The sequence below is a fragment of the Nyctereutes procyonoides genome, unplaced genomic scaffold, assembly GCF_905146905.1.
Source record: "Nyctereutes procyonoides isolate TBG_1078 unplaced genomic scaffold, NYPRO_anot_genome, whole genome shotgun sequence".
NCBI lineage: Eukaryota > Metazoa > Chordata > Mammalia > Carnivora > Canidae > Nyctereutes > Nyctereutes procyonoides.
The window spans coordinates 39,390,042-39,412,578 of NW_026575142.1; the positions used below are offsets into that span (position 1 = coordinate 39,390,042).

Below are 22,537 nucleotides of genomic sequence, written 5' to 3' on the forward strand. Positions count from 1 at the left end.
CTCTTGGTCCACAAACTCATTTTCTTCCCCAAAGGAGAAGCACTGTTGAAAAAGTATATACAGGTCAGGAGACCTTCCTGCCTGCATTAGCAACAGCAAGCCCTTACCAATTCTCATGAAGGAAGTTTCTGCAGGTCACATGTGGGTGTCCAAACATTTGCAAACACAACTGCTGTTTTCGATTATAGTAGGAGTCCTGGATTTTATCTGCTAGGGTCTGATGGGCAGGTGGGAGCAGGTTCCTGGGCCCCTGGGGTCATGAACATGGAGAGGGCCTGGACAGGGCACAGGCCCTGGCATGTGCGGTCTGGGCCACGCTGTCCCCTAAGCTCCTGCTCCCCGCCCGCTCAAGTCTCCACAATCAAGGTGGCCTTACGCACAGTGTGGAAGAGACACTCATCTGGTTCACTCAGCATCCAACACACCTATTGCCTCCAGACTCCAACCCCCAAAACATCACTAGGGTTTTATTTTAGAGGATTGTCACCACACCTCAAAAACGACAATTCCTCAGAAGTCAGAATGGTTCCTTCATTTGGGGGGTGCCGCCTATTTTTTAGGGTCATTTGTAAGAATCTTGTGTTGGCTTGGACGTCAGGGATCCTAAAACAGGATCCACCCGAGTGAGGGGTTCAGGGGTAAGTGTCGCCTGGGTGAGAGCCAGGTTCAGAGCCCCCACATGCCCCTGCTCACCGGCCCTCCCCTCCAGCCAGTGCCCCCCCACACCGCCTCCAGGGAGCTCCTGTACCCACAACCCTGAGGCCCTCCAGGCCTGACCCTTGACACCTTCAGCATGGGGTGGGGGCTCTCCTATCTGCTAACCCTGACTGAGCTCTCCGAGTTGCCCCAGGCCTTCCTGTCCCAACGCCTTCCACCAAGGGAACAGCTTTGGGGGGGGAGGAGGACATGTGGCACCTGATGTTGGCCTCAGGACATCTGCCTGCGGATGTGGAAGGCAGCCCGGGAGCCTGGTCACAGAGCTGTCACCCTGAAAGCAGGGCCAGAGGAACGGGGCCAGAGGAAGACCGATGGGCCAGTATGTCACCTTTCATTTTTAATTTACTACATGCATATACTACAAAATCAACATGGAAAATTAAATGAAAACTACACTGGATCACAATTTAAGCCATTCAAAGTAGTTACATAGTAATACACATCACCAGACAGGAACATGACAATCTCCTGAGCAGCCTGTGCTTGGGAAGGCGCCCTGGGCTCCGCGTTTACACGTTCGACCCCTTGTTTTCCTCCTCTTTCATCAGCTGTACCCTCGATTTAGGGTGACGTTATCCCAGAGCAGCACTTCAGGACAATTTGAGATGGAAAACATTAACATTCTTAGAGATGAGGTGAGCGATTTTACAAAGAACGAGGGTTCTGGATGGTGGGGAGAGGGTAAACCGGCTCCCCTCCTCTTTCTTTCTCATTTCTCCCCAAAACAGATGAAGAGGTGACGGTAGGGGGCTGGGAGGGCAGAGGCAGAGCCTGGCCGGGGGCAGCAGCGTTCAGGTTCCCCAGATCCCCCGCCTCCCCCCCCCCCCCACTGCTGGGGGCCCACACTTCACTGGAGGATCACTATACACAAGCCCAGACAGCCGCCCTCTAGCACTCAGTGGGTGCGGGGTGAAGCTGTGTCCTCCTTACTGCCGCCCCCTGCACGGAACCTCTGGACGGGCTGGGCAGCACCAGCTTTCCCAGCAGCAGAGTCAGAGGCCCCCCGGGGAGGCCAGGCTCCAGTGTGGACGCCACGGCGCTGGGGCACGAGTGTCAGGGAGCCTGGGTCGTGGTGTGGTTCACAAAACCCGAGTGCTCCACAAAAGGCAAACCTGTCATTTTAGTACAACTGGCAAGTCACGCACAGCTCCACCTCTGTCCACATTGTCCCTGCTATGTAACCGTGCCCAGGGCACGGGCTCAGTGATCTGCTCTGTGATCTGCAAAAAACCCAGCACACAGAGACAGAAATGTCGCGCCGCACAAATAGGTCTGCTTGGAGTTCTCGGGGCAGGAAAAGGAACGGTTTGTGTGTCACAGCCACGCACTCATTTCTCTGGGAAAACACCAGAAGTGGAAGGAGGCAAGGGAGGAAGGCTTTTAGTGGCTGTTGTCTTCCTTTTGCAGCACTTCCCCTACGTTTCTAGAACATTCCACATGGAACCCTCTGTGGCATCTTCATGTGACAGCTTGGTGAGCCTTCCTTTTCTGGGCCCTGCGCACGTTGCAGCCTCCTGACAACATGGTTCTACGCGGGAGGACGCGTGGGGAATGTTACCTGGGGGAACTGGGCACACTTGGCGCCGGCAGGCTAACATCACCACCATTCACACGTCTGGCTAAGCAGGCAAGCACTCCCGGCCTCCCCACCCACCAGCACCACCGCTGGCCCACCTGGCTGCCTTATTCAGCTGCCAGTTTTTGCCAAAGCATTCTGCTCCAGGATCATCACCAGAAAAATATCCAGGAAAGAGCCCAACGCACAGGCCAGCTCCAGACATTTGTTGTTGGCAGGGAGGGGGAGGAGCACTCTCAACACCCGGATGGACAGTTACCCTGTCCACGCATCCTCCCCATTCACTGCGGGGAGGAGGGGTCTACGTGCAAAGACCCACGCCGCTCAAGGTCCCACATCTGACAGCAAGCTGGTATCCCTGGGTGACTGTACCTCGGCCACAAGCCAGTTGAACGTGTCCTCTGTGGCCCAGACCGTGTGGCTCACGGGTGAGGCTACAGCGCCCTCTAATGGCTACAGTGCAAATCTTTCCATTCCCAAGTCCAAAATCCTCTCCGGTTCTAAAAATTGATTTGTGAGTTACCTCATCACAAGGTGAGCAGTGACTGGGGTCTCTCAGGGTGTAAAATGATAGCCCCAAGCACCACCTGCAAGTGCATTCTGTGCTTGGGATGAAACGCAGGGACATCCTCGGGGGAGTCCAAGGGACAGCACTCAGAAGTGAGCAAAGACGATGCCACACTGTTCACTGTCCACTGCCCCCGTCCCAGGAACTGCTCCCCAGGCTCCTGCGCCGTTAGCACCCAGCAGCCCAGGCCAGAGCGCGGGGCTTGCATGAGCATCACCGCAGGTGCAGGCCTGTCTCAGGCTGCTTAGTAAGCTGTGCAGGAGCCAGCTTGGGCTGCCCAGAACCTGTGGGTTTCCTGGGTGTGGAGAACCCAGCACTAGTCTAACGTCCCATCCAACTCCAGGTTCAAATATTCATTCACTTGGCTGTTTACTCACTTGTGTTAAATGATAAAACCCACAGAAGTGTTCTGCTTGGGTACCAGAAATTAAATCCAACAACAGCTTAAGCCAGCCTCACCCCTGAAGGTGACAGCGCTCCCGGGGAGCTCACGTCTGCTTTTATCAGGCCACACCAAAGGGAGGCCGACAAGTCAACTCTACCCACCTGGTGGCCAGAGGACTGCAACCAGCAGAAAATGGCCGGTGCTACCTATTCTCTGCCAATCACAAACACATAAACCTACCAAGGTTAAAAAATGGTTTCGAAGCCTACGACCAAGACACTCACCAGGCAAACTGCCCCACAAGTTCATCTGCAAACCTAATCTTCTCTTTCCCTTAACGGCTTTCCCTATGGGAAGGCCACCGAGGTCACCGCCACCCACAGGAGGCACAAGGCAACCATCATCTCACCTGACCTCGAGGCTCCAGCACGGAGGGCCACCTGCCAGGGCCAGGAGACAGACTAGGAAACCCCCTGCTGCCCCCAGCTCACCCACTGTCAGGTATAGGAGGTAGTGGCCGGCAAGGTCGCATTCCCCGTGACCATACTCTGAGCGTTAAACGCCTCCCCACACCGTCATCTCCGTCTGCCTGATGTAGTCTCCACCTCCAGACTTGCCTGGAAAGGCTGCCACCTCCATGTGGATGTTCGAGGTTCCCATATCCTAAAAGCACACTGAAGATTTGTGATTCCAGCCACCAAACGTGTGTACCTGGCCCCAAGTCCAGATACCAACTCAGAAAGCCAGGAACCTTGACTCCTACGTGTCCCTCTACCTCAGTGCATGACTGCAGCTGTAATCCCACCTCGGAGACATATCTGAAACCCACGTGCCCTTGACCTTCTGGACTGCTCTCTTGTGTTCTCCGCAGACCTCCTGACAGGTCTTGGCTTGCCCTTTTGCCCTCCTCCCATCCTTTTGCCCCAGAAAAGTTCCCCCAATAAAATATGACCTCATATGACACCCCTGTCAGACCTGCTTCCAAGCATAAGCAAGCCCGGGGCTGGCTGCCCAGACCCCAGTGACAGGCAGTCACCCATATGACTGAACACTCACCCCTCAGACTGTGTGTTCAGGCCACCCCAGCCTTCTTCCCGCACACAGTGGGCTCTTCCTTCCCAGAGCCAGTCCACCTGCCCAGGACAGTCACTTGTCTTGTCTCAGGGTTGGCTCCCTCCTCCCAGGTCCTAGTTCACCTGCTACCTCTTCAGAGGGACCCTCCTTGACCAATACTCAGAAAGATAGGAGTTGCCCCTGTTATTCCAGGGCGAACCTCCACGTTATGACACAGCACTTACTACAACTTGAATGCAGATTTCCTGGATGGGTGGTTAGGATTTTTCTTTCCCAGCGAGGTCCCTATCATGGAGCGCACGCTCAGCAAATACTGGTAGAAAGAACACCATGCCAACAGAAAGCTTCCAAAGGGCAATGCAGAGTTATTTATAAATCTCAATTATGATTGTTATAATTGCTTTAAAAACACGAGGCAGGAGTAACAAAATAGCTGTCAAATGTAATTTTTAAAGGGCAGCAATATTTGTAGGTATACAAACACATCCAATCATGAGGGCCAATCAGTACATGTAATTATCTGGTATCCGATGTCGCTAAGAGCATCTCCGAGAAACCGGCTAGACAATGGCAACGTCACATTATTTCTAACTCTTGGAACGGCCGTTTCATCTTTGGTTAGAGTGAAGAACTTTCCATCTTTGGTTGGAGTAGAAGTAACACCCAGTGTCATTCTTCACTGATGAGAACAATCATGTGCATGGCTTACTTTTATTTTTTATTATAAAAAACACATACAAGAGTTTTAAGAAATGATGAATATAAGACAAATCAGACCCACGGTGAGTTATTAAACCCATTTTCTATGTACAAATACTAAAATTCCGAAAGTGGAATATCATCAAATGTGAAACACATTATAGCACTGTCCATATGTACACGGCACACACAGAGACGAGCCTGCGCACATCTCTGAATCGTCTATATACATGTCGCTGACACAAACCCTGCAAGTGAACTTCTACTCTTCGGCTCCCCTTGTCCTGATACAGTGACACTTTTAAGGAACTGCAGAGACAGGAAGAAGATGCACTAGAATGGGTCTCTAAGGCTCTGCCGGGTTTTCCTCTGACTAGGTGCAAGCCGCTACACCATGAGAAACAATTCTGTAGCCCATTTCCAGCTAAGACAGTGGAGGTCTTCTAGCTCTTTCTTAGCCAATTTACTTTTTCTCCTAAGTCAATCATTTCAGCGCAAAGTCCAAAATTAGCTAAGGAATCAAATCAATGCTTTTATATTAAATTCATTATAAAATGCCACTCAATTTTAAAAAGCGACTAAAAGGACACTTTCTGCAGCAAAAAGGGCTAAGTTCAAGTTTTTGTTGTTTGACCAAGGACACAATACTACAACCCACATGTCATGGAATCACAACAGCCTTAAGTGAAATGTATGCGGTTTGGGGAAAGGCAGCCCTGCCACGGCTGGCTTCTGTCTCCTCGCCACAGTGAGAGGAGAGCCTCTGGGCACTGTCTCTCTTCGATGTCTTTCCTTTTGGAACCTGTTTGTGCTCTGTGAGCAGACTCATCTATTTGTACTCAAGATATGTAAAGGCACTTCTCTAGACACAGTGGCACGCCGCAGCTTAGCCGACCTCCTCTGCGCACAGTGAGCTGACTTCCTCCAGGCAGCTGAGCACTGCGGAGGGCACGCTGTGCGCGGTCTCTTTGCGCCAGGCTTCCAGGATCTTGGATATCTCCGCTGGGTTGCTGGGACTCAAATCACAGAGAGCGTACACAGCCGCCAGCTGGATGCCCCATGGTATATCTGGAAAGAATTTTCATATCAGTCATTCCACAAGAAAATGCCTGTTACTCAAAATTTTCATCGTCTTCCACGGAGTTACTAGTCAAATACAAGGCACTCTCTGCCAGCAATGGAAAATATAAAAGAAAAAACCCACAATAAAAAAATTAAAGATCTACAAATGGAAAGAGACAAAAGAGCAGAAGAGTCGTGTGCAGGCCCAGCTGCCAGGCTGACCTCAAGCACTGCCAGTTAGCACAGGACACGCGGCCACAAAGATCCAGGCCTCGCAGCTTTGGAAGGATCATGCTCCATATTTAAGTTTCAATAAAATGTGGATCCCAAAGTAGTTGTCAAGTAAGTAACTCCATTAGCTATTCACTGAAGTGTTCTGAACACGAAGAATGCAGAAATGAGGTGAGACGGGGTCCTCCCGCCTGCTGCAGCACTAAGCACAATGCACGACCAGAGGGCCAGTGGGTGCCAACAGGCCATGGCAAGGTCCAAAATTCTGGTAGGTGAGCCTTCTCATTTAGCAAGGTTATTTATAAGTTATTTAATTAAAATACAGTAAGTTAAATTTTAGTCAAATCATCATTCAAACAACACAAAACCCACATGTGCTCAATGTCTTGCTGAAAACAGGCAAAGCGGCAGCTATCTATCTATTCATTCATTCATTTATTCATTCATTATTGGAGTTCAATTTGCCAACATATAGCATAACACCCAGTGCTCATCCCATCACTGCAGCTTATCAAATGCCCCACTCCCCCTAGCATGAAGCACTAAGCGACACAGCCCGGCTTGCAGTAAACACTCAAACAGACTTTAATAGGAGAACGCAAGGGACTTAAAAATAATTTCAGTTAACAAAGGTTTTACCTTCATCCTGGGCGTGCTGTATGAACATACCAATCACAGAACTAATATTCTTCACAGCAGATGGGAAGCCTTCCTTCAAGCCCAGCTGGCCTAAACGACCTAGGGGACATAAGGGAACCAGAATGCAAACAATCCTCAGTGAAATGTGAACTTTCTGTAAGACTTGAAAATTTCTGCTCTCTTTCCTAGAACACTGTGTTCATTAAGCTTAACGATCCTGAAGTTAAAACAGATACTTCTTCCAAGAAAGCAAGTAAAAAGGGTGAGGCACCAGGACCCCACCGAGCACTGTCTGTCTTACTGGGGGGTAGGGGTGGTGCTGAGCAAGACCACCAATCACCCCACGTTCACTCACACTTGGGGGACGGGCAGTGCACAGCTTTCTCGGGGAAGGTACCATAAGGAGTGCAATTAGGAGAAGGACTGGTTTCAGCAGGCGCACCGTGAAGTGGAAGATTTCTGTGAGGTTCTGAGACAAACCCCCAACCCCGCCCTGAAAGGCTGTCCATCAGGCCTGGTTTGGACCCAATACTTGGCTGTTCTAAGTAAGCAGAGCAGCACCCCAGCTCTCAGGTGTGATTTGCAGACCCCCACAGTACTACTCAGGGTCAAAATGATTTTCACAACAACACAACTTTCACTTAGCGGCAACCTGCCTTCTTCCCAGGGCTGGGACCAGACAGACGGCACAAAGGCCAAGGGCCCTTGGTACCTACAGGGTGGCGGCTGCAGGCAGTCCCCCTTACAAGCCAGAAATTCCCAGTGCAAAAAGTGAATTGCACTTACAAATGTCCTCTGTGAAGCAATAACAATTCTTATTAAATCCAGATCCCTAAACTACAGAAGTCTGTAAAGTTCGGGGGAAGGGGATTGGGGCGGGGGGGGGGCAAGAGCCCATATGCCACACACCCAGGCACGCCTGCTGTCCCGAGGACATGCACTGGTGTAAACTGCTTGAACTGGGAAGGGAAAGGAACTGGTGCTTCTCCATGCAACACCCACATTTCACTGAACAGATAACTGACAAACTATAGCTATTCAGACCAAGAGACATTTTCTCAAAAATGAATAAAGTGAACCTGTCACTGAAAGGAATTTATCACTGTTGTCAGAGATAAATTGTGAGCTCTTATGCAAAATTAGAATTCTGGAAAAACTTCCATCAGCCACCCTAAGCTTGACAGCTTCAAAAATTTAAGACTTCTCTGATGAGATCAGTGATGATATTAATGTCTGTTTTCTCGATATTGTTGACATTTGGAAGATCTATGCAAATCAATATTTTTCAAGTGAGCAGTGCATGTCACAGAATCATGAATGGGCAGACAGCCTCTTCAACGTGCACCAGAGACCAACTGGCAGTGAAGCAGGAAGGCCCCCTGGTAAGCACACCTCACACTATACATCCAGCCTTCAGGGAGCTACCCCTTGGGGAATTTTAATGCAACATCAAAGAGGAATAGCCACAATGATCTGAAAAAGCTATTAAAATACTCCTCTCCTTTTACCAGTCCCGTATAAAACTGGATTTCCTTCATACACTTCAACTGAACAACATACTGCAAGAGCCTGAGTGCAAAGCAGACAGGGCCATGAATCCAGATAGGAAAGAGGTCTGCAACAAGGTTACGTGCCCATCCTCCAGTTACTGTGGTTGGGAAATATTTTTCACTGAGAATGTCCTTTATGTTAATGTTGGTTATTACTGATTTTAAATGAAAAGCTAAATGCTATTTTAAATTTTGAATATGTTAACACCTCACAGATACATGTGGAGGGAAAGAAGCAGCTGGGGAGGTAACTCCAACTGAAGGCTGCAGCAAACCACATTCCGCCCCCTGGCTAGCCTCCACTCACCGGGATACTTCCTTTCTTCCAAGGGTCTGTGGATACAAGCTTGCTTCAAAGCAGAGGCCCCATCCCTCCCTCAAGACGAGGCCTCATACCCTTCATCTCTTGTACGGAGAGGACTCTGGGACATACCCAGATGCACTCTTATCCAGATCCTTTTCCTGGGTTCTTACGATATGCCCTGCAATCTCTTTTCTGTGTCCACATTTTTCTCAATACTGCACATGTCCTCGGGGTTGTATGTGAACCTAGGCCACTGGGCTCCCTCTGAGTAACCCCGAGAAAAACCGACTCAGGGCTGGTTCTGTGCAACCAGAATGTTGCTAGAGACTTGGTCAATTCCCACTGATGGATGAATCCCTGGAAAATTTCAAACCTAGGATGAAAATATAAACACCTGGGTAATTTCCTGGGAAATCCTTCATTGAGGCTGAAAAGTAATGTCCTTCAGAGATCAGGAATTTCACTTATTGATCAATTATCTGCTTCTAATTCTATCAAACTGGTAGCCAGATCTGTCCTCCGACACAGTCTACTAGGGTGTTCAATACATAACGGATAGTAGAGACAGGGATGGGGTGTGTGCCAAACACAGACATGGGCTCCTTTCAGCCCTGGGATGTGTATTCCCAGATAATAGAGAACCCTGTTATAATGGCTCCTGTTCTTTCAATTAAAAATGCACAACAAATTGGATTTTACAAGCTATTTAAATTAATGGAGCTATCCGGAATAAAGTAAGAGGAAATCACAACATGGAGATGGGGGGGGCGGGGGCTTACATATATGATGACGAAGATGATAAGACAATTTGCTCCATACATGGGAAGAAAAGCATGTGACTCCAGGTGGCTCAGCCATATTAAAATACAAGTAAGAAACGTGCACTTCATCTCCATGTCAGAAACAACATTTCACAGCACCCAGGAAGTGTGAGGACAGCTAGGGGCCTGCAGAGAAGGTGACCTGGGGCCACTCAGGGTTTTCATTCAGATCACAGGTGCAGACCAAGGGAAAAATGAGTTGAGATCATTTCAGAACAAAGGCGACAGGCCTCAGAAGAGACTGGGTACAAATTGACAATGGCTACTTCAGCTAGCCCTGCAAAACCCTGCTGTGGGAAACTGCGTTATCCTAGCTTCTAGGCTCCAGGCAATACCAGGTGGGCCATAGGGGGGGTTAATAGGCTCTCCGAGGGCACTGAACTCAATTTAGCAGCACGTAAACTTTGTTCTCAGCTCTGCTGCCACCCCAGGGTGTGACCTCAGACAAGGGCTGAACCTCCCAAGCCTCATGTCGGCCCCGAAACAAGCAGAGTGAAGCAGGTTGCATCACTTCTCTGAGGCCCCCGAATCTAGAGCAATGCAGTCTACAGAATGCTCTAACACATCATCGTTCAAGGATGTGAGAACCCCATCTAATAATCATACATGGCCCCCACTAACAGCAATATTCACATCCCTATCCAACATCCGAAACACTGAACTGTTCTGACAGAAAGCATCTTTTATTTCCCTTGGAGTGAAAATCCAGTTAGGGTTTTGCGAATCTGGAAATCAGAATAAACACAACACCGTTATTTTGTAAATGATGACTTCGGTCATCATTACTAATTCCTGTCCTAGCAATTTACTTACTAAATTCTTCAGTGAGTATTAGCTTTGGAAGCTGCAAGAAGGTTCTCTACAGGGTTTCTTCTTACAAATAGTTCAAACTCCAAATCGGACAGGTGTGAAGGGGCCATGTACACCTGACCCTGAAGGGATTCCTCAGAACTCTGCCAGCAGGCCTCACCTGTGTCTGCTTACCACCCTTGGCAACCCATCACCCAACAATAATGCTTCAGCCAGCCAGAGCAGGCAAAGTTGTGCCACCAGTGACTCACAGCAGCCCTCTCCACACAGAGCTCAGTCATACATGTTAGCTCAGCCTCCCAGGCACATCTGCAGACCAAAAAGGGCTCGCCAGGCCTGGTTCTGCTCTTACTTTGACCATCACCATCTCCTTTGGATCACATTCAATATTTACATAATATCATTTTAACCTGCAATACTATTAACTATGTTATCAATTATTCCCATAATATACAACTTATCATATATGACTTAATGATGTGTGTAGCCACACTTTTCTTTTTTTTTTTAATTTTTTTATTTAGTTATGATAGTCAGAGAGAGAGAGAGAGAGAGAGAGAGAGAGAGGCAGAGACACAGGCAGAGGGAGAAGCAGGCTCCATGCACCGGGAGCCCGACGTGGGATTCGATCCAGGGTCTCCAGGATCGCGCCCTGGGCCAAAGGCAGGCGCCAAACCGCTGCGCCACCCACCGAGGGATCCCCACACTTATTTTCTAAAAAACTTCTCAGACCATTTGCATGACCAGCCAAAATACGGAAGAATTCTGAAAACCAACTGCAGGGGAGAATGACACATGAGGCTGACCTTCCACCACAGATGCAAAAGACTGTGTGGAAGTCACCAGCAGCTCAGCTTTCCCCTCTCCCACACCTGTCTCCTCCTATTACGACCAGTACATATATAAACAGACACGTTTGCAAACAACAGCAGCAAAAATCACACCGTATTTTATAAGTGTTCTTCAATACTTCAAAAGTTTTGAAGACTTGAAGACTTCAAGAAGTTTCATGTTTTCAAAATTCCGATGATATTTTATCTAGGTCAATAAATGTATTTATGAATTTAACATTACCCAATTTTTTAAATTTTCAAGAAGGTTTTGTAATTTAAAATGTCAGTTCCAAGTATGAACATTTTTCTTGAATCTGTGAGAGAAGATGCTATTAAAAGCAGACCGCAGACATCCAGATGCCAGTGGATGTTGAAAATGTGTCCCTGCCCCTGAGGGGTCCTTAGTGCTTCTGGATTAGGGCTAAAATTGTTCAAGGCATCCCGAAATAAGGAATTCTGCAAACTTATAGTTTGAGATGGTCCCCCACAGAGCAGTTCACTCACTTCCACTTCTACCCCCCTATCTTTGCGGGCATCTCTTCTAATTCCCCCACCGTCTCTACCAATCATTTGGCACACACACTCTCCATTTGGTAACTTCACTCCAAGTGTATTTCTGGTTATATCCAGTGAAATCAGAGGTCTTCCTTGAGAGCAGGAGTACCTATTTAATGATACAGTAACAAAACTAGCCCGGATATACAAGTCATAACAAACCTATTTATGGGACTGACTTACATAATTTAAGTATTTGGAAGCCTAATTTCAAGTGGTGCTGTCTTGAAGTTCTAATTAATTAAACTCCAAGATATTCAAAACTCATGGTGAGAACTTCCTAGGACCTGATGGCTACAGCACAGGTCTCAGATGAGCCTCGATCTCGATGCTGTGCCCCAAGGGCAAGGAATACGTGCTGCAGATGGAGAAGTCAGTTCAAAGTAAGGAGAGTCTTCCAAAAATTAATAGATCTCATCACTGATAATTCTGCAGAGCCTAGAGAGCAACTTGTCAGAAATTAGGCAAGGAGGAAAAAAGAAGTAAAAATAAAAAATAAAAATATGCAGGTGATGGGGAGCAGACTCAAAGCCATTGCGGTCCTGCTCATCAAGGATGAAAGAGAATCTATGCCTCATTTCAATAAGGACTTTAGGGCAGCCCAGGTGGCTCAGCAGTTTAGGGCCTCCTTCAGCCCAGTGCCTGATCCTGGAGACCTGGGATCGAGTCCCACATCAGGCTTCCTGCATGGAGCCTGCTTCTCCCTCTGTCCATGTCTCTGCCTCTCTCTGTGTGTCTCTCATGAATAAATAAATAAAATCTTTTAAAAAATAAAAATTAAAAAAAAATAAATGAGAATTTTAATCTCTGTATATGGGCTTGGAGGAAAACAGAGCCAGGGCCCAGTCATGAAGTTATAGGATGTGAACCTGCCTGGGCCAATAGAGAAGCAGCTGCGAGGCGGAGGTGGCGGGCCTCAGAAACCCAACGAGACTCGAGTGTCACTGACCACAGTTCTGCCTGGGTGTGTGAGTCACCCTCATGTCAGGGTGTTCACGGTGTGTGCGAGTGGTAGGAACTGAGCAGCGCACATGTAATCACACGTATAGTGTCCCAGCATGAAGACTTCATCTCTGACAAAGTGGGAGAAAACATTAATTTATAAAGAAAGAGCAAGTGAGGAGAAGGAAGCGACAAAGCATCTATTCTAGCGGTGTCAGATCAGTGATTCCAGTGACGTTTCATAGCTTTGTTCCCCCACCATGACATGGTCAAGAAGAAAACACTTCATAAAACAGACAACTCACCAATCAGCCTCAGTATCGATGCTATAATAATATCAGGAATATATGCGATGTTCGCGTGTCCTTTCCTGTATTTTATCCACTTATCCATTACAGGCCACAGCTCTTTACTAGAAAACAACAGCATATATATATGTTTATTTATGTACATGAACGTGAAAAGTATGCACGTCCACCATCAGTCCAATATTAACAACTTATAAATGGTCCATAAGAGACAATTAATAAAAAAGAGGGACTTCTAAAAATTTATTTACTTATTTTTAAGTAGGCTCCATGCCCAATGTGGGGCTTGAACTGACAACCCTGGGATTAAGAATCGTCTGCTCTACTGAGCCAGCCAGGTGCCCAAAAAAGGGTCTTCTGAAGATGTAACTTTTTAGGGTAAAATGAGAACAGACACTGGAAGCTCATACACTCTCCAACTATTCCAGATATTTGGGCCCACACTGGCTTAAATGAGGCTATAGATACTCATGCTTGCATCTTGAGTCTATTTTCACTCTTTATACAAGGCTCCGAGTAGAGATGCCAAACACTGTCCCCAAGTCACAGAACTGGAAAAAGTGGGAGTCAGGATCTTCACTGAGACCTCCAGAGACCTCTATAGCTCGGAGGAGCAGAGCAAGGAGCTCAGAGGAAACAACCACACTGCAGACTCGCTACTGACTGCAAACACTGCTGGCCCCTCTTTGCTTTCTCTTCTTTCAAAAGTGTATTTACTTCTTATATGGTATTTATAGTATTAGAAATGTTAAAATGCCAGGGCGCCTGGGGTTGAGCATCTGCCTTTGGCTCAGGTCATGATCCTGGGTTCCTGGGATGAAGTCCCGCATCGGGGTCCCCGCAGGGAGCCTTCTCCCTCTGCCTGTGTCTCTGCCTCTCTCTCTATGTGTCTCTCATGAATAAATAAATACAATCTTTAAAAAAGAAAGACAAGTTAAATGCCAACACACAGAAGAAAAAGGTAAATTAAAAGCACCCCAAATACATTTTCAGATATTACTCAACTAATCCTGGATTTTTCTTTCCATGTGCTTCTCTACATGCATGTACGTAAACACGTGGTGAAGGTGACCACAGCGCTGCACGATCTGGGCCTGGAGCTGCTTAGGCAGAGATCCTGACCCAGCAGGGGGACCTGGGCAGAGCACCTCTACCAAGAACCACTCCTGGTGGGCTGATTAGTCATCCTACCTGCTGGGCCCCCACGAATGAAGAGTCAGGGACAAGGCCCACAGGAGGCACTCATACCTTACATACACGCGACAGACCGCCCCACCACTCCCCAGTGAGCGAAGGAAGAAGCACTGAGAGACTCTCACGCATTGTCAATGCTTAAATATCCACTTACAGCTAGTTACTTTAATATGGCATTATTTCATTATACAGAAGAACCATAATTCAATTCCCTATTGCTTGACATTTAGATAAGTAATATGTCCCTAGTGTTAAAGAGGAAAGAAAGAGAGAAGTTTCCCACAGAACACATTCAAGTATCTCCAGGATATGGACCATCAATCCTTTGTGAATCCTTTTTAATGCCATAAAACTCCTTTCAACCAGCCTTTCTCAGTCGAGGTCCCAAGAAAACTAAGATCTGTGGAAGTCATCTGTGTGATCATTTTCTCCATTCTCCCAAAGATGGTACATAGCTAGTGAAGAATTCCCATGCACAGAGGAAAGCAGACTCATTACATAAAACAGATGCCTGACACTTAGTTCTCTCCTGAAACCCAGGTGAGAAAAGCTGCTAACCTGGAGCTCTTAATATGTCTGCTCACATGGGTTTCCCAGAGTATTTGAATGTGAAGATATGATCATGATGCTTCCTCCTACACTACTTCCCTTTGTGGGCACTGCTCTGTGAGCTGGTGATGTGCCAGTGAATCCAAACCCCTCCTTCACCAGTGTCATGCTCCTTAGGGGAGAGACAGCACCAACAGAATACAATGAAAAGAAGTTACAGCCACCACAAACACATAAATTAGCAAGGGGAAGTGATAATAATACAAATCCTTTAATTGGAGTTTTACCAACTCTTACCCAAATCAAAATGTCACTTGTACATGTTTCAGTGGCCTTCAACAGCAGTAACTATTCAAACCACAAGTCAGCAACCATGCGACCAGCTACCATCCAATTCAAGAACCCAACTTTCAGTTAGCAAAACAGCCCTGTACCTTATAATGTTATCATGTGTCCAAATCCACTTCTGATGGCAACAAAGCAGATCAATGGCAAATATGTACTCCCAAGTGTTATCACTTAAGTCTTCACCAAATTTTTCACTGGACTGAAATTCTGTTTTTGGACACAACTGTATGGTCAAAAGCAGCTTAGAAACCATGAAACCCACATCCACAGGAGCATTCTAGCAAATGAAAAAAGGAAAAAACAAAATATAATTTAGAGTTTCAAATGTTACAGATCTTGTGTTAGTAATCTCAGAGCGTTACAAGCATCAGATGAATAACCATTTAATTTTAAACACTTTTTTTTTTTTTTTTAAGATTTTACTTATTTATTCATGAGACACACACAAAGAGAGGTAGAGACACAGGTAGAGGGAGAAGCAGGCTCCATGCAGGGAGCCCAATGCAGGATTCGATCCAAGAATCCTGGGATCATGACCTGAGCCAAAGGCAGACACTCAACTGCTGGGCCACCCAGGTGCCTCAAAAGACACTTTTTTAAAGTTGTATTTGAATAAGGAACTATGTTTATCTTAATCATAACACTTGTCCTAAAACGATTATAAGCACAGAGGTTGGTAGGCCGGATAAAAAAAGCTCCAAGCCTGGAGTCAACTTAAACATACAACTCTTGGGTTGGGCTCAGGTGATGATCTCAAGGTCCTAAGGTCGAGCCCCCAGTTGGGCTTTGTAGTTGAGACTCTTTCTCCCTCTCACTTTGCCTGTGCTTCCACACTCGTGTGCTCTCTCTCAAATAAATAAAATCTTAAAAAAAAAAAAAAAAAAGGCTGCAGGCAGGATGCATAATCTAGTCAGGTAGAAAGGAGATGAGCTGCAATCCCGACAGAAACACAAGTTTTTATTACCTCAAATTAGAAAATTAAAGTTATAAAGTTATAATAAGAACATTTTTTAAACTTTAAAAAAGTTCTCCAAATTCTATCATCCTCTGACTTTAGTTATCAGTCTTTTTGTAGAAATTCATACAATTGAATCAGCTACTACTAGAATCCTCTGTCTGGCTTCTTTCACAGTTGTGGATGTGTGCTGATAGGTACCTGCACTCTTATACCTACCAATCGATGAACACTTCTTCCTGTTGCTGAGGATTATCCTTTACATGATGGACCAGTCCATTTATCTACTCACCTCCTGACAGACATCTGGGCTATTCCAGTCTCAGGCTACACGGGATAATGCTACTATGAACGTGCATGTAACATGTCTTTGTATGGACATTAACTGACTTCTCTTAAACAAAGAACTAGCAGTGGATTTATAATTTTTTCTTACTTGTGCAATTTTTTTTAAATTGGGTTTTATTATTAAAAATAAAGAGGGACGCCTGGGTGGCTCAGTTGGGTGAATGTCCAAACTCTTGATCTTAGCTGAGGTCTTGATCTCAGGGTTTTGAGTTCAAGCCCCACACTAGGCTCCACACTAGTCGTGGAGCCTACATAAGAAAGTAATAATAGTCAACAAATAAAAAAATAAACAGAAAGCTTTTACTCTTTTCATATACTTGCCAAAGACTGGGAATTATTTGGTTCTTCAAAAGATTAGGTAAAATTCAGGTGTAATCTACACATGCTTTTTATACAGTAAATTTTTTATCAACATTTCCACTTCTGGGGATCCCTGGGTGGCGCAGCGGTTTGGCGCCTGCCTTTGGCCCAGGGCGCGACCCTGGAGACCCGGGATCGAATCCCACGTCGGGCTCCCGGTGCATGGAGCCTGCTTCTCCCTCTGCCTGTGTCTCTGCCTCTCTGCCCCTCTCTCTCTCTGTGACTATCATAAATAAAAAAAAAAAAAAAAAACATTTCCACTTCTTTCATGATAATCAAAACAATTGGTTTCAAGTGTTCCATCTCTGAAACCCAGTTTGATCATTTTTATTTTGCTAAGAAATCATCCTCAGCTTCCAATCCTGCACTATAGAGCCGAGGGTGGTGGTGGTCTCAACCTTCCTCCTACATCTGGAGTCTGTTTTCTTTCTTGTTTTTGAAATCCTCAATAGTTTCTTTTTTTTTTCATTAGTCTGACCTAGGAGCTGTTTTGTTACTATTTCTTAAAGGCAATGGGTTTTTCTTCTATGTGTTTTTTGTTCTCTGCTTCATTACTATTACCTTTTAAACTCTATTCCTTTTTTTCCTAGATTCCTTCTCAGACATTTAATTTTTAAAATCATTATCAGGCATTTTATTATTATTTATTTAATAATGAAAACATTTAAACTATCTTAAGTCTTGCAAAAACTAGAGATCTTTAGTACAAAGGGTTTTCCTTTTCAATGACTTTTATTTATTTATTTATTTATTTATTTATTTATTTATTTATTTATTTATTTTTTAGTTTTTTTAATTTATTCATGAGAGACACAGAAACAGAGGCAGAGGAAGAAGCAGGCTCCATGCAGGAAGACCGACATGGGACTTGATCCCGGGACTCCAGGATCACGCCCCGGGCCAAAGGCAGACACTAAACCGCTGAGCCACCCAGGGATCCCCTCAATGACTTTTAAAACACTGATTTTACTTTTGAGTTCCTTTTTATTCCCAGATTGTCCAGCAACATGTATGCCAACTTTCAAGTAATGTTTATGGAATCTGTTTCACTGAATTACTACCAGGGAATTTTGAGTATGGAATCTTTACTTTTTAAAAATTAAGGGGTTTTTTTTTGTGTGTGTGGCCAAGATCAGGACTGGTTTTGTAAATGTGACACAGACACACAAAGAAATACATACTCTTCAGGTTTACATTTTATTATTGAATTCCACTGATTCTACTCATTTTATCTATTGGATCTACTGAATTCTGTGACAGAAGATCTGGAAGTCTTTTTTATTATAACCCAGGTAATTTCTAGCCCAAGTATTACTCATTTTTTATACCTTTGACTTTATATTTTTATTTGACATGATATAAAGCAAATACATTTATTAAAATTCTATTCTCTTTATAAAATCTTCTATCATCAAATTGTCATATCTGGTTTTATCCTCAGTGCACAAGCAGGACTAAGCAGATGCAAGTCCGCCTGCAGGAACCTGGGGGAGGAGCTCTGCAGGTAGTGGGAAGGGGTGGGACTGTGGCCAACAGTGACAGGAGGTGGAAGGGGTCTTCTTAGTGGCTTAGTGGCTGACTGGAATCTGACAGTGCTCCCAGGACTACACTCGGATTCGTATAGAGGAGTTGCTAAAGAGATGATTACAGACTTGGTTTTCAGTATTTCCTTATTTTGTGTTCATCAAGAGTCCTTTCCTTTTCTTTCTGTAAGAAATTAGAAGTCGGGGCACCTTTGTGGCTCAGTCAGTGGGGGCATCCGACTCTTGATTTCAGCTCAGGTCAAGATCTCAGGGTTGTGGGATCATGTGGGATCAAGCCCCACATCAGAGTCAGCTTGGGATTCTCTCTCCCTCTCCCCTGTGCCCCTCCTACATCTCGCTGGCTCAGTCTCTTTCTTAAAAAAAAAAAAAAATCTCTCTCCCTCTCCTCCTGCACACACATGCGCACGCACACACACACGCTCTCTTTCCAAATAAACAAATAAAAAATAAAAACCAATCAAGGTCAACCCCTCACTGAATTCAACATCTCTTCTTAGTGTGTACCCCTGTAGTGCCAACAGTGGTTGCCAACTCAACCTCCAAAGATTCTCACTAGATAAACAGCTGTGATAGAAAAGAACACCAATCTAGACAGTAGGTATATCAGCACTTAGTTAGCAAAAAAAATAATAAAAAAAGGGAAAATAACCCACAGGAACAAAATACTTAAATAAACATGTCATCAACTAAAAAGAAAAGTAGAGAATATTAGATTGAGAAAAATCAACCAGGAAGGAGTTGAAATGGCATTTCTCACCTTCGAGCCCTGCAGATGCACTGCACACATACACACACATACATCATACATGGACCTCATCAGTTATAAACAGTGAACAAGATATACTCTTGTTAAATGAACACAACACCTACATCTGTAATTCTTCCCAAAGTGCCTCATGCATATTGTCCAAACTAAATGCTTGCACTTAGGCTAAAGTGGTATTTTTAAAGGATCTAATAATAAGAGTTGTGTCTCTCAAATGTTCATAAACTAATTCAACAGTAAATACAAAACTGAATCCAAGAGCTACAAGCAAGGTCTGATGATTTAGAAATTAAAAAAAAAAAAAAAAAAAAACACCTCACCTTTTCCCAGTTGAGAAAGGCTCTCAAACAGTTCCGAACCTCTCCTTTAGCACGTTGCCTGGCAACCAACTGCATTGCCTTATTAATCACCGATTGGGAAATAAATATATCATGCCACATGTTTGCAATGAACAAAGTCAATTTTTCAGACTCTGGAAAATCTATGAGAAAAAAGACAATAAACCTTTATGTCTGACCAAGTGAATAAATTACAAGCTAAGAATACATTTTAATAATTTCTTTTTTCTTTTTTAAGATTTTATTTTATTTTATTCATGAGAGACACAGAGAGAGGCAGGCTCCTCAAAGGGAGGCCGACACAGGACCCGATCCCGGGACTGAGATCATGCCCTGAGCCAAAGGCAGACACCCAACCACTAAGCCACCCAGGCGTCCCCACATTTTAATAATTTCACTAGTGCCTTGTAAGGCCTCCTAACACTGAAGGGAGGTGCCTGATGAGGCCCTGCTTCTTTCTCCCACAACTCCTTCCCTTTAGCAAACCCTCCTTAATTAAAATTGAAACATAATACCCCAGATATACACCACTGTATTATGAAAAGAGCCACAGAATTCAAAATGTGAAGTAAAGGCAAACTTAGCTCTTCAGACTTCCACAAACCTAGAACCTTCCCATTTGTGAAGTGTCATTTCAGGCTATTTTTTATGCATCTGTAAGAACTCACCTGTGAAACACAGAAAAGGCTTTTGATTTGAAGAGATGTTTATATACATTATGGATGACAGTCTTCTACTGTAAATGTTCTTTCCTACATTTGGCTTTGTTTGTTTGATAGACCTAACCCACATGCAGCTCACATACAGTCTGATGAATTTTGATGAATGAGTATGTCCATGTCACCCCCACCACAAGCAATACATAAAATATTTCCATCCTCCCAAATTCCTGTGGTCTAACCCACCCAGGGCATCACTTCACCCCAGATACAGACAACCCTGATCTGCTCACTGCCACCATAATTTAGCTGCCTTTCCTCAAATGCTTTCAGATAGCATGTGCTCTCTTTTGTCTGGCTCCCTGACTAAGCAGAGTGTTTCTACGACTCACCCATGTTGCCACACATATCTGGAGTCCCTCATGTTGTGTGGCTAACTAGTATTCAACTGACTGATAGCACATATCAATCAGTTGAATGTTCTCCTCTCACCCACTGATGGATGTCTATCTCCAGCTCTGGGCTGCTGCCAATGAAAATGCCGTGTCTCAGTACCAGTCTAGGTGAGAGTATGTCTCTACTTGGGTTAGCTAAGGGCCTACGAGGGGGATTTCTGGGTCATTCAATAAGTGAATATTTTTATAAGAAACTGTCAGTGTTTTGCAACATGGCTGTGCCAGGCAACACAGATTTTTACCCTGTTTGGCATGAAGTCAGGTCTTGTGTTTAAAGAATGACTATGTCAAAGCAGTAGCTCACTGTGCAATTCTGAGCTGTGATTTCTGAGATCTGGGGTCTGTGTGGTACTATGTCCTCCCACCCCAGGGCCTCTCCACGTGCTGCTTCATTTGCCTGGCATCTTCTCTCTCACTTTCTTGTAGGCACTTATTGGCATCTTCATACCTCAAGTTCAGAAGCCACTGACAAGGAAAGCTTCTCTACCCCAGAGACTCTCACAAATCCCCTTCCACAGCACAGTCCCTTACACAACAGATCCTCAATGACTACATATAATGCATTTTTTCTGGGGAGACGAGAGAAACAAAATCTCTGCCCTTACCGAGCACACACTCTAGTGGAGGAGAAACTGCAAACAGAAGGGTTCAGGATACAAGGTAAAGGGGCATAAGCACCATGAAGGAAAAGCCAGGAGGGTGCAGGATAAAAATGACTGTGGGAACCCATGAACTACTGTGAGCCCCGAAATGTGAAGGTCAGCTTCCCCATGGAGAGACCTGCGGCCCATGAGCCTGACAGGAGAGTGGGCTGGTGGCGTTTGACAAGAACAGAACCTCAGTGAGGGCCCAGCAGAGTCCATGCTGCTCACCTTGCTACTGCTCACCTCCAAGGAGCCCCACGTGCACAGTGTCATACGACCAGCAAACAAAGGCCCCGCTACACAGACGTGTCTGCATCTGGTTCTGGTCGCTGTCCAGGCCTTAATGCCCAGCGTGCACCCTGTGAACTACTATTGAGTCCACCAATGACCGAAAGAATAAACAAAGAAAAGAAGAGGGCAACAGACGGCAGCCTCATTCATAGGTCTGCACACAATGGGCACATTGCATTACATGCTTTACAAGCCCTGTGAATACCACATTATTAGGATGAAAGACCTTCATCAAGAGAAGACTTTCTGATGTGAAATTAAATGCATTTGTGTATCATTTCCCTGTTTACAAAGGTTTCTACTGAGGATGTGCTTTTACGAAGGATGACTCCCGATCTGACCCGTTAGTGGGGATGGAGAGAGGGGAAGGGAGATGGGGATCCCAGGAGAGCCCTCCGTCCACCTCTCTCTGCTCCTCTTTTCGCTGTGGGCTCACTGCTCTATTTTAGGGTTTCTGCCTTTTCCAGCCAGTGACACCGCAGTGTGGTCTGTCACTGACTTTACATTCAGTCCCTTACGCTATGTGGCCTATCTCTGACTTTTCAGTAGCAGCACTAAGATGAGACAGGCGGTAATGAGAGATCCTCGATTATATACACAAGTGGAAACGTATGTGCTGATATGAGGAATTCTCCCATTGAAAACCAGGCACAGTTGGTACAGCTAGGCTCTTCATGTCCTCTAGTAAATGCACAAACATTAACATGATTTTAAAAGATACACAGCAATGACTTAGCTGCAAATACAGGTCTCCCAGTATAATAATGAGATAAAAAAGCATTAGTAGAATGCCAATACAGAAACGTCACTATCTAAACGTACCTTCCTTAAGTAGGCTGTAGCAAAACAAGCGAGCTCTTTCCAAGTCCCCAAGTTGCCGACAAATACCCACATACACTCTGCAGAGGGCATGAATGTAATTACGCTCCATAGATATCTTCTGAATTTTTAGTTCTGAGAGAATCGAGTGAAGCAAGCACTCAGCTAAATGCTGGATTGGGAGAAAAAAAAA

General features: G+C 45.3%; 1 protein-coding gene across 2 annotated transcripts in view; it reads right to left on the minus strand.

The window, feature by feature from the left end:
• Nucleotides 1–5,015: 5,015 nt before the first annotated feature.
• ICE1 (interactor of little elongation complex ELL subunit 1) overlaps nucleotides 5,016–22,537 on the minus strand; it is a 58,628-nt gene continuing 41,106 nt past the window's right edge. For both annotated transcript variants that reach the window (XM_055308210.1, XM_055308209.1), the window contains 6 exons: nucleotides 22,348–22,516; nucleotides 19,459–19,619; nucleotides 15,252–15,442; nucleotides 13,072–13,178; nucleotides 6,952–7,050; nucleotides 5,016–6,087 (listed from right to left, as the gene is read on the minus strand). In XM_055308210.1, coding sequence (XP_055164185.1) covers nucleotides 5,906–6,087; nucleotides 6,952–7,050; nucleotides 13,072–13,178; nucleotides 15,252–15,442; nucleotides 19,459–19,619; nucleotides 22,348–22,516 — 909 coding nt within the window. In that variant the 3' untranslated portion in view covers nucleotides 5,016–5,905. The remainder of the gene's footprint in view (nucleotides 6,088–6,951; nucleotides 7,051–13,071; nucleotides 13,179–15,251; nucleotides 15,443–19,458; nucleotides 19,620–22,347; nucleotides 22,517–22,537) is intronic.